Consider the following 13313-nt stretch of genomic DNA (forward strand, 5'->3'; position numbering starts at 1 on the left):
AAAAAAAAAAAAGAAACTAGAAACTAAATTGAGGACGTTGATAGCATTTTTAAAGATGTAATAATGCGTGGATTTGGAAAAGAATTGATGGGTTTTCAGGAGAAGTCATTGGATTTATGAAAAATGTCTAAAGAGAATGGTCCCCACTCAAAATAGTAGATCTGTTTTGAAGGCAGGAATTGTTTTCTCCTTGAGATTAATATATCTTAAGCGAAGATAACAACAATAATAATATAATTAGCATTTACATAGTGTCTATTATGTGCCAGGCACTGTGGTAAGCACTTTACAATTGTGATCTCATTTAATCCTTACAGCAGCCCTAAGAGGTAGTTGTTATTCTTAAACCCATTTTAAAGTTGAGGAACTTTAGGCAAATGACCTGCCCAGAATCCCATAGCTAGTAAGTATCTTGAGGCCAAATTTGAAATCAGGTGATCCTGACTCCTAGCCCACCGCCCTGTTTACTGTATTACCAGTTGAAAAAAATGTGACTTCCTTTTTTTTTTTTTTTATTAGAGTTTAATTGAGTCCTGGACAGAATTTCAGAAGTAGCTACTTGTTTATTTACTTTATAGTTTAAATATTTTGGTTTCTGTGATGCCGAAGACCAATGTTTATCTTTTTGGAAACTTATGTGAAAAATATTCAGAACTACATGAATAAATCTATTAGAATAAGGCTTACTTAATGTATAGCCTTAGTTTTTTCCTTTATATTTAATTCTGCTTGCTCATAATGTTTCTGAAGGCTTATTATTGATTGGTTAGATATGTTTTGCTATACTTGCTACAAGTCAGATTACTGACTTGTCAAAAAAACATCAGTCAGTACCCAACTCGAAGAAAGAATTCAAATGAGAAGATATATTATATAGTTCTGATCTGACCTGCTTAGGTTTTTGACATTCACAAATGGGTAAAAAAAAACACACACATTGACATAGGTTACTAATGTTTTGTATGAAAATTTACCTGATAAAAAATTTTCTTGGTGAAGGGACCAGCAAAACCTAGGAAATTCTTCAATTGGCAAACCCTTCAATCCTTGCCAAGTGAGAGACATTACAGTCAAAGGCAACAACAATTTAGAATACTAATTTGTAAGATATGATAGAGGAGAGAGGTATAAGGTTATGAGAGGTTTCTGTTCATAAAACAGAAGCCATGCAGGGAAAAGAGTTTTGCAGAAAACTTGATAATAAACCCATTTAAAATAAAGTCATTCTGAGGACATTTAGGGATGAAACTTGAAGATGGGTAACCAAAATAAGAAATAGGAAAAGCTATATAAATATTTTTATATCACATTCTTTCCTCCATCCAAACAACCGAACCCCCATATTTGTACTACTACATCAAAGTTCCTAATATTTTACATGAGAAATTAGAGCATTAAATAAAACAACGATGATATCAGTTAGACTAGACCAGATATACACAGAGGAGGTCTGTGCTTCACAAGATACAATTTTGAAGGTGTGGAGTAATCAATCCTTAGGGTATCTGAAAGGAAAAAAGCTCCCAGACTTTGAAAAAAATCCAGAACCCTATTGTTACCCCTTTAATCCACACAGAAATTAAAGACAAATTGTAAAAAAAAACAACAGGCAGATTTTCACAAGGAATAGCATTCAACAGACTCTGGATTTACAGTCATGCAGTTGACTGACATAAAGAGAATATAAAATTCCACTGTATTTGTTGTTTATGAACTGCTAGAAGGAAAAAGGCATTTGATTCACGGGACCTGTCACTCTGCTAAGTGCTTAAGATATGAAAAAGAGGGGCTGAAATTAGCCCTGCTTTCAAGGAGTTTACAGTCTAATGGAGCCAAACAATTTTCTGTTTGATTCTAAAAATAACATTGAGTTTATTAATTAGAGGAGTGACATGGTCAGATCTGTACTTTAAGAAGATCGCTTTGGTAGAGGAGTTGAAGGTGGCCTACAGAGAGATACAGGGCAGGGAAGCCAACAAGTAGGCTGGTACTCTGGTTGAGCTGTGGGTGATATGGGCCTGCACTATGGTGCAGAGGAGAAAGGGATATGTGCAAAGGATGTTTCAGAGGCAGAATTAACAAGAAAAGAAAAATGTACAAGCAAGGTAAATATTTTGTGTTGGGTATATCATACACATCTGACCTCCTTGCTATTTCTTATAGAAGACAACCTTTTCCCCAGCTCCTTACCTTTTTCACTAGCTATCCCCTTATGCCCCGAATATTCTCACTCCTCACTCCTGAGATACATAAGTGTGTATACACACACACATATATATAAAGAGAGAGGTGGATAGATAGATCAGTAAGAATATATGTATATGGAGTAAATTATGGATGATCTCAGAGGGAAGGAAGATAGAAAAAACCTTCCTGTAAAAGATAGTATTTTATTATTAATTATTATTTAGTTATTAAGGTTATTAATATTTTGTTCACAATTCATCTATGTCCTTGTATGCCATATAGAAATTTTATAGTGTCAACAACTAAGATTTAATTTTTCCTTTTTTATTTTGCAGATTAAGTCTTGCCCTGGAGAATGTTACCAGCTCACTAATTTGTCAGTTCTGCTGAGGCGACTATTATTCCTCATGGATACACACCATCAGGCAAGAATGCTTCTGCCCTCTTTTGTCTTCCTGTTTTTAACACACTGCTTTGAATTGAAACTAGATTTCATTTAAATGATTCCAATTTTTCTAATTGAAGTATAAATTCAATCTTGAAGTGCCTTGGCTATACATTTTTTGAGTATATTGTTTCATTTAAAGAAAACAGGTATGGATATTGGTTTGTTAATTCCAAGTTGTTATTATTTTAATAATGACTTTTTTTAAAGGTCTACTTAAAATCTCTACCCTTCTTTTTGTATACATATAAGATAACTTTGAAATTCTTCTTTATCAAAATTAAAGTTTTTTTAGCTTATATTTTAGAACATAATATTAGGTTAAGTTGGATTTATCCATATGATGGCATCTCAAATTGTTCAACTGCTTGAATTGAGCTTTAGGGTAAAACTTATAAATATAATATACCTCATTTATCCACTATTATTGAGGAATCTCAGTCCACAAATTTCCAGGGTGCCTAAGGCATCTTTCATGGAAATACATTTGAAACATTTTATATGTTTACTTATCTTAAACAGTAATTTAAAATTATTAACTTTTTCATGATAACAAGGGCATTGCTGTGTGCCACCATATAGTAGTGTCTTTGGGCTTTTAAGATGTGTATATAAGTTTATTTGCCCTCATACTAAATGGATTCAGATTATTGTAATTTAAACAAATTTTTATATAAAGGTTTTTTCTGTATCCTCCATTGTCATATTGTCATTTCTCATTGTCTCTTTGCTATCCGGAGCTCCCATTTTAATTTGTGCCTTCAGATCTTCTGTGGGCTGGAGAATCAGAGAGCAAAAATACTAGAGCTCTGAATAAAGTAGAAATCCAAAGCCCCTTCAGACTCTTTTGTGTGCCAGTTACCATACTAAGCTCTCAGGATTCAGGATTCAAAAAAAGGCAATCAGTTCGTGCCTTCAAGAGACCTTAGATTCTAATGGGGGAGACAATGTGTGAATCACTCTACACAAACAAGAGAGCTGATGCACAAGGATAGGGAAGCCATGAGCTGGAGTTGAGCACTAATAGTATTCCAGGCATAGAGAATGGCTAGTGAAAAAGGCAAGAAGCTGGGAGATAGATTGTCTTCTCTAAGAAAAGGCAGGGAAGCCAGTGTCACTGGATCATGCATGGAGGACAGTAAAAAGTAAGATGACTGGAAAGGTAGGAGGAGCCAGGTAGTGAAGGGCTTTTGAAGCCAAACAGAATTTTCTGTTTGATCCTAGAAATGACATTGAGTTTATTAATTAGAGGAGTGACATGGTCAGATCTGTACTTTAGGAAGATCACTTTGGTAGAGGAGTCGAAGGTGGCCTACAGAGAGCTGTAGGGCAGGGAAGCCAGCAGGTAGGCTGGTACTCTGGTTGAGCTGTGGGTGATATGGGTCTGCACTGTGGTGCAGAGGAGAAAGGGATATGTGCAAGGGATGTTTCAGAGGCAGAATTAAGTCTTGGCCATAGATTAGATATGTGGTGAGTACCTGTAAAGAACTGAGGCTGTCATGAAGTTTGTGAAATGGGGGATGACTGAGAGGATGATGATAACCTTGACAGTAATAGAAGAAATGATTTCTGGAGGGGACAGCTGGTGCTAATGAATGTAATGCTGCCTCCTGGAGGAATTATCCTCCAGGCAGTAGCAGGTACCTGGGCTGCCTTGCCATTAGAGCAAAATCACTCCCACAGTGTTTCCTATTTTATTAGCAAAATCTTTGAAACAAAAGAAAGTACTGTCTAAAAAATATCTTTCAAAGAGAAAACTTAGTTTAAGATCAGAATATACATTTTTTTGCCTCATAGTCACTTAGCAGCTTAATGTCAGTTGGGCACCATGTTTTAAATAAAGGAATAATTGTTTGTATAAAGCAGACCCAAGATCTTGAATATGCATTCAAATCAGATACCATTTTCTAAAAAGTGGAAGTCACTGTACACATGGGTCTGATATAGATTTATTTTATATTTGAGTCTTTCATGTCTACTGTTTCTATCATAATACAGAAAAAAAATCCTAATTATTTCCGTATTTACTTTCTGTTTGTAAGTTCTTCAGGTCTTTTGAATGTGCATGTGAACATAATGTTTTACCACTATTGTAAATAGAAAACACACATTGAGTAGTTTATTCATTAGTGGAATAGATTTGCCATCAATGCTTCCTTGTATGAGGAAGTTGTGCATTTGTGGATATGATTTATAGCTTCATAGACTAGAGAAAAAGTTAATTGAACTATTTCAGTATCAAGCTTGTGACCTGGTTTTCGTTAAACACTGTGTAAACCAGCTGAGCTAGCTCACTGTAATGTAACTAATTATCCTTTTCCTATTAGTATACTTTAATATAACGTCCGTAGCAATCATACCAAAAAGAGTTCAGAAACACTCTGGAAGTTCTTATACCTATGGGGAAATTCTGTTCCATTTGACATCTTGCGTGACAAATAGTTTAATGCTTACATTTAAAATTTCCCAGTAAATTTACAACAAATTATCTTTAAACTGCTTTTTTGCATTTTTGGAGGCAGATATGCTGAAAAGAGAACGATATTTGTCTTCCTGCTTCACAAAGTTTTGTGAGAAAAGATTGGTCTTTTCTTTGTTATAAATTTTCTTGTAATTAAAAGGAGTTTTAGAAATGCTAAACAGTAAGTGCTTATATATGAGAGAATTTATTGACCAGGTTGTTATTCATCCTTATAACAATTTCTTTCAGAAGGAGTTTATCCAGAGATTTTCCCCTAATGAAACAGAAAATCTCTCTTTGTGGCAGTATATTTCCTTCAAGGCTTTTTCTCCTGAACTGAAAAGCCAAACAGCAAATGAAGTCACCATGGTGGGAATTACACAGTGTAAGAAATGGCTAAGCAGCGGGCATACTTTGGGAGAACTTGAATCTGTGGTAAGAAAAGAGCTAGAAAGTGATTGAAATTACTCTTTGATTTTTAAGGAATTCATATAAATATTTGCTATTCTCTTGTTAAATGTAAATTGTGCCCCTTTTTGCCATTGACACAGATCCAAGGGAAAAATAAATTTAACACAGTATTTTATTTGTTATATTTATGCTAAGAAAACTTTTGATTCTGGATATTTGGTTATTTTCCCCCACCACCAGCACCCTTTTAAAAAATTTAACAAATGATCATTGAATAGTAGACATTTGGGTTTGACTTAACTGCATCTCCCTTCCCCTACCTAAAATAAGGGGCATTAATAGGGAATCATTGAAACAATACAGTGCAGGTAGCTCTTCTCAGAAGAAGATGCCTCAAAGAATCATTTACAAAAATTGGTTAAGCACTGTGTATTATGTAGTACCATACAAGTGTTTAACTTGTAGTTTAATATAATATACACTGGAAATTTTAGAATTATCTAGGAACATAACAGAAACTATATAGTGTTCAGTAGACATATTTAGTTGGTTCATTTGTTAATTGTAAATCACTCTCTTTATATGTAAATCCAGCAAGTCATGAGTTGGGACACAATTGCAAGTGCTTGTTTGAAAGAAATGTTAGGTTCTTCCTTTATTTTGCAATAAATTTTTTGTCATCTAATTAGAAAAGGTTTAAATTTATCTGATTTTTCATTTATTGACCAAAATTCCTATTATTAAAACAAGGTGGGTATGTTCCTTCTAGTGACTCTGCTCTGATTTTCTCAAACTAAAAATGTTTGGGCTGAGACCAAAGAGTCTGTCCAATTGGCAACTTGGAGTATTTTTTTTGTAGAAATGGAAATTCAGTGTAGGGATAATCAGTATAATAAAGATGCACTTAAATCTTAACTTTAAAAATATTTTGCTAATTTTAGAATCTGCTAATATAAGTGATCAAATTGTTTGTGCAAAAATGATTACTGCATTTGCTAAATTTCCATCTTCCTTTTACCTCTCAATTACCTCTTCATAGCATAATCATATATTGCACAGTCATACGTCTTAAGAGATTGAGTCAGTTAGTCAACAAAGATGTATTAAGAGCCTACTATGTGCCAAGCACTGGGAACACAAAGCTAAATATGAAATAGTTCCTGCCCTTAAGGAGCTTACATTCTCTCAGAAGGAGCATTTAAAGATCATTTTTAGACTAACCTCTTCATTTTACTTATATCTGAATGCAGATAAATTGGAACTTTGAGGTTTTTTTCCTGTGGAATATGGTTACGTGTGGTGATTAGTTTCTTTAGTACTACTCTAGGTATTTTGGTGCTTCAGTGATTGAGATTTATGATCTTATCATTGTAGCCATTTCCTCAACTGGTTCAAGTCACAACCCACCCATGCTTTCTCAATCCCATGTAATTATTCTTGTCTGTATTTTCCCATAAAGCTTCTATAGAGGAACCATGCAGTGTGCTGGAGGTTTTCCTTTAGGTAACTCAATAATTTATGAGTACCAGTGTAACATTCAGGCATTATCCCTCATTCTTGATATATGACCAGCCCACCTCTTTTTATGATTATACCTATTTGTAATTATGTCTTCTGTGTCATTTCAGTCATTGTTGGTAATATGCTGTAATGCACCATGCACCTCTCTCTTTTGGGTTACCTTTTTGGTTACTTGTAATTTTGATTCTTCAGAGCTCCATGAACATAGAACATAGAACATCACTGAGAATATTGGTTTTGAAAGTATGGGCTTTTGTGTCAAGGAGCAACTTGGGATCACTGAAAACTTAATTAATTTTACCAAAAAGAATCCAATATCCTTTCTTCAGTTTTGTGTGTCTATATCATTTGTGTATATGAAAGCACCTATCCAGGATACATGGATTGCTGCCTAAGTGCGAGTCATAGTCTTGGCAATAAGCAGTCTACTTCTGACAGTCATACTTTGTGTATGTTAAGTGTTAAGTAGTCTCTTGCACACTAGCCTAGGAAACCACCATATCCGTGTATCATTGGTTATATGGGAAAATGACTTCTGATTTCTAAGTAGCGAAATTACAAATGAACTCTTGTAATATGACCTGTCTATAGGTTAGAGCCTGCTTGTAATTTCTTACGCTTGTTTTTAAAGAGAGACTTGATGTATATCCTCTTTAAATGCAGTACCATCTCTAGCTATTTCTGGTCTTAACATCATACTAATTAGAGAAATATGATTTTTGTTTAGGAACATGAAACAAGGCTCTTATGTTTTCAGAAAAGGATCATTTTATCAAAAAAAAGTGACTGAAAAACATGCTTAGTTGTTTTTATTGCCTCTAGATCAGGGGTTCTTCACTTTTTTTTGGTTCCATAGACCCCTTTGGTGATCTGGTGAAACCTCAGAAAAATGTTTTTAAATGCATAAAATAAAATATATAGAATTACAGAAGTAGTCAATTATATTGAAATAGTTATCAAAATTCTTTCTTAAGATAGTTTATGAACTATTTTGGCAGAAGTTAAAAACTTGTTTGGGAAATATATATGGATATTTTTGGAGTGCTGTTTAGGGTGATGTCTCTGATGCCAAGTTGACCAGGCTCCTGGGATTCTTGTGAAACTTTGACTTATATAACTAATGCTGTTGGGCGGCCAGGTAGCACAGCGAGTAAGAGCACCGGCTCCAGTGTTGAGAAGACCTGGAGATCGAATCCCGGGCTCAGACACTTAGCACCCACCCAGAAACACCTGGCCGTGTAACCTTGAGCAAGTTACTTAACCCCAATTGCTTAGGGGTGGCCAGGTGGCTCAGCGAGTAAGAGCACTGGCTCTAGTGTCGGGATGACCAGGATCAAATCCGGGCTCAGACACTCAGCACCACATCCAGAAATAATAACTGGCCGTGTAACCTTGAGCAAGTTACTTAACCCCGATTGCTTAAAAAAAAAATTAAAAAAAAAAAAAACTAATGCTGTTATTTCTTTCCTTTCTTAGAATATTGCACTGTCTGCTTTGCTTACTGTGTGTAATTCTGTAAGTGAAGCTTTGGAGATGGGCCAGCAAGCAGGAGTCCTGGAAGCTGTGAATCCACTTTGGACAATTTTACACGTTAAACAGGTAAGGAAACAACTGAGCGTTTCCTTGAATAATTAAACAAATTTTAATTCTGAAAGAACAGTAGTGTTGGATTTTTGCTTCCTTATGCCAATTTTGTCATTGCTAAATTAGGTCTTCTCTATTCTGGTAGCTTGGGGGCTTTTTCTAAGACCATAGCCTTTGCCAGGTGCTAACCAGGCTTAGGGGGAAGAAGGGAAAGGGTAGTTAATTTGCCCCCCTGCAAATTCAAAAGACTGTTAGGTTGCCTGTGCTTGAGGAGAGCAGAGCCAACTTACTTTACTTGTTTGTAAGCTTAAGGATTGTATTTTGGGAATTGTTTTTGTTGAGAAAACCTTTGTGAATTGAAATAAATTTGAGAACCTTGACTTTTCAGGGTAGTAGAGCCTGAAGGGGTATAGCTATATTTTGTGATGCTGCTGAACAGGCTGCTGTTACAATATTTATTCTTGCCTTAGTATTTTTAGATTTCAGATATATCAGTATTTTCCTAATGTAGCATTTTTTGGTCCCTAAGGACACCTGGCACCAGGGTTCTTAATTGGAAGCATGAATTTATTTATCAAAAATAGCATAATAACTGAACTTCAGTATAATTGGTTTCCTCTGTTATCCTATGTATTTTATTTTATGCATTTCAAAACATTGTTCTGAGGATTACATAAGCTTCTCATCCAAAGGGATCCAAGACAAAAAAAGGTTGAGTTCCTGCTTTCCTTTAATGCCTCTGTTCTTCATAAAATAAATAGAATACTTGGAGAGAGGAAAAATAAAATTTTAAGGAGAAAAGATATCGCCAAGTGGAAGACAAAACATAACTTTTAAAGTTGAGAATTTATTTATTATTTTTATTTATTTATTTACTTCGCAGTTTTGCCTTTTTTCCTATTGTGTATGTGTTTTTGTTTGGTTTCTTATGGGAAAAGACAAGCCTTTGTTTTTGTTTTTTTCTTTAACACAAAGCCAACCATATTAAGAGAGGTCAGTTTTGATAATATCCAATTGAGATACTGTGATTTTCTGTTGAGTTATAATAGAGAGCAGAATCTGACAGAAAAATTTTAACCTGACCTAATGAGAGATTTAAAAATATATATATTTTAGTCCCAAGACAGTATTACTTTAAAAAGGGAGTTTACTTGACTGTTCTGCCTTCTCTTCCTGCATTTTAGTATTTTGTGTCTTTTTCTTCGTGAAACTAGATTAAATGTGAATGAAATATGCATAACTTTTCTTCTCTATTGGAAATGCTATAATCAGTACTGTTGCATTCTGGTATTTGCTAAGGTCTCAAGTCAGCCTTATGTTCAGTGGACCCTCAGCCTTTTACTTCCACTCTTGGGATTTTTCATACAAGCTGTAGAACCTCAGCTGATAAGTCAGGTAAGAAAATTGTTCCTTAATAAATTGAACTTTTCATACCTAGAGTGTTTCTGGGGAATTATTTTGGCTTCTACTAATTTAACACGGTTTATTTTGAAGGATATGCTTTTCACTTTATTTGGTTATACATACTGTTATTGAACTATGTATAAACTACATGGAGACTTATTCTTCAATTTATATTTGCCTTACTTATTAAAAAGCTAATTATCCTTTCTCTTTACTTCCCCTTCTCTTTTCTGCAAGTCTTGAAGCAATTTTGCACAGAGAACCATCGTCTGCATGGTTCCGTGAATGACCCATCTTCCAAGAGCAGTTCTAAATCAGCTGTCACTTTTTTCCCACCACCTAGCAGTCAGAGGTTGCAGGTCATTGACCTATAATCTGGGGCAACTTCTGTACTATGGTGTTGAGCAAGATCAGGTTGGACCTAGGTGGCTTGTTTTCCCTCATAGTTAATAGGGCTCAGTAAGGGTAGAGAGGTTTCAGAACTTAAATGACTGACTTCTGGGAAATCCTTGTAGAAGTGAATAAATTCTGTTCCCTATCTGGTGGTTTTTTAAGCTGTGGAAGATTGTAGAGGAGGTTATGAGAGGGCATGGACCTTACAGAAAGTATAGACCTTACAGAAAGGTATTAGAACTAATTAACACACATACAGAAATCCATCCCACCAGATCAGGATCTGTTTTGAACCTAGAAGGGATTATCTTTCAGTGAGTGACTGAAGGTTGCCAAAGCCCAAACTGAAATCTTCCACCTAGACCTAGGAGAGACAAGAAGTAACCTGTATGGTTAAAGGACTGTGCTTTAGTATTTAATAAAATGTTGACACACAAGATATCTTCTGGAGAGGGCAATTATTGCTTGTTTCATTCTTTCTGACATATATTGGGGAAGAAAAAAAAAGAAGATAAGTTATTTTGTTACTTGTAGCTTTAGTTATAGGGATTTTTTTCATGCAGTTGAAACTAATGACTAAATTACTATAGGAAAGTTACCTGTGAGCTTTAATTGAAAAGGATAATAGCTGATAATTATATAGAAAGTTGCATATATTGCAAAGCACCATGCATACTGTATTTGATCTTCAGAACATTCCTATGAAGTAAATATTAGGAATTATTCCTGTTATAAGAATGAGAAAACGGAACCAGGAAGTTCACAGAATCATAGAATTTTTAAGAGTTAGGAGGGTCTTCCGCTGTCATCTAGTCCAACCCATACCTGAAAAGAATTCCTACTATAATATACCTGCTTAAAGACCTCCAATGAAAGAGAACCCACTATTTCCCAAGACAACCCATTCCATTTTTGGACAGCTCTAATTGTTAGTAAATTTTTCCCAATATCAAGCCTAAGTTTTCCTCTTTATGTCTTCCACATTATTCCTGGTTCTATTTTCGTGAACCAGAAAGAGTAAGATTGAACACTCTTCAACACGCCCTTTAGGTACAAAATGTTAACTATTATGCTGCTCCTTAGTCTTCTCTTCCCCAGAGTTATTCCTCATATGACATGGCCACTCACCATCCTGGTTACCATCCCCTTATATTCTCAGCTTATTAATATCCTTCTTTAATTATGGCACCTAGAATGGAACATATTACTCCACATATGATCTTACTAAGACAGGGTACAGAGGGTGCAGTGAATAGAGTGCTGGGCCTGGAGTCAGGAAGAACTGATCTCAAATCTGGTCTCAGACACTTACTTGTTGTGTGACCTTGGACAAGTCACTTAATTCTGCCTCAGTTTCCTCATCTGTAAAAGGAACTGGAGAAGGAAATTGCAAACCACTCCAGCATCTTTGCTAAGAAAACCCCAAAAGGAGTTGTGAAAAATTAGACATGACTAAACAACAGTAATACAGATGGACCAACCTTTTCTGAAAATGTTGCCTCTCACTGTAGTCCAAGATTGCATTAGATTTTTGTCTACTACATGAAGCATTGATTCATATTTAACTTAGCCACTAAAAGCTTTCAGTCATTTTTATATAAATTCTTGTCAAATCATGCCTCTCCTATATTTGTGAAGTTGGTTTTTTGAACATAAGTATAACACTTTATTCCAGTTCTATTTCATCTTATTAGATTCAGCCCAATCTTCTAGTATCTCGGGATCTTATTGGATCCTGATTCTGTTATCCATTGTGTTAGCTGTACCTCCCAGCTTTTTGTCAGTTTGCAGATTTGATAAGTATATCATCTGTGCCTTTATCCAAGTCACTGACAAAAATGGTAAACAGCCCTAGTCAAGACCCAGCACCCTGAGGAAGCATTCCACTGATCACCTACCATGTTAACATTGAGCCATTAAAAACATCTTTGATTCTGGTCATTCAACCAGTTCTGAATCTAATTGCCATATTAGCAAGGCCAACTCCTTCTGCAAGAAAATGTGGAATATTTTAAAGCACTTTGCTGAAATACGGGTTAAACTATAACTACAGCTTTCCTCTCATCTACAACTTTAATAATCTTGTTAAAAAAAAGAAATTGTGCTTGTCTAGCATGACTTGCTCTTTATGAAGCCCTTTTTCTTGGCCCTTTTCAAACCCTGACTCCCTATATTCTAGATAATAAATTAAATGATTTGCTAATGTTCGTACAGATAACAAACATCAGAGGCAGGATAAAAAATTAAGTCTCTCCTAATTCCAAGGTCAATATTCTTCAGTACATTGAGATTTCTGTCTTCAAAGATTACATATAGTAAAAATAAAACAAAGCACTTTTTTCCTACATAGTTTATGCATGGTCTATTCTCTTACATGTCCAAATGGAATACATTCTTTTTCTCAACTGGTGTGTCTTAATTAGTACAATGTCTTTATACTATTTCAAAATTCATTTACATAAACATGCATAATAAATTTATGTATGGCTATATATTCTGATTAGTAGAGAATTATCATTATAATATATGAATTAGAATTCAGAAAATCTCCAATTTACGTCCTGTACATACAAACAGCAGCATAGCCCAGTACCTGCAGGAACTCCCTTACTCTTCCCTGTTCCTAATGCTTATAGAGGTCACTGTAGATAAATTCCTGACATCCCAAATTAAGTTAGAATGAATTTTCATGGAGAAATGTTCTGTAATGTTGTACTCTTTTCATACTTATTTACACTTTCTATGTGCCCTAATAAGTGACCAGTTCTACAATTTTGTTGAAAGTGCCGTGTAATGTTGAAAGTGTCTGCATACATATGTGTTTCTTTTTTATTTTTTTGGAGGGGGCAGGGAAAGGCAATTAGGGTTAAGTCACATGGCTAGTAAGTGTTAAGTGTCTGATGCAGA

The 13313-nt window shown here is 35.0% G+C and overlaps 1 protein-coding gene across 3 annotated transcripts in view; it reads left to right on the forward strand.

Annotated features, from left to right (window-relative positions):
- Window positions 1-13313, forward strand: part of FIRRM (FIGNL1 interacting regulator of recombination and mitosis) — a 72743-nt gene that overhangs the window by 38818 nt on the left and 20612 nt on the right. For 2 of the 3 annotated variants that reach the window (XM_069094745.1, XM_069094747.1), the window contains 4 exons: window positions 2523-2612; window positions 5343-5528; window positions 8502-8624; window positions 9909-10004. In XM_069094745.1, the coding sequence (XP_068950846.1) occupies window positions 2523-2612; window positions 5343-5528; window positions 8502-8624; window positions 9909-10004 (495 nt within the window). The remainder of the gene's footprint in view (window positions 1-2522; window positions 2613-5342; window positions 5529-8501; window positions 8625-9908; window positions 10005-13313) is intronic. The other variant, XM_069094746.1, reaches the window with a different exon arrangement.

This window comes from Petaurus breviceps, unplaced genomic scaffold, assembly GCF_028583685.1.
Source record: "Petaurus breviceps papuanus isolate PSGF00001 unplaced genomic scaffold, PetGlider_PUasm1.0 220, whole genome shotgun sequence".
Taxonomy (NCBI): domain Eukaryota; kingdom Metazoa; phylum Chordata; class Mammalia; order Diprotodontia; family Petauridae; genus Petaurus; species Petaurus breviceps.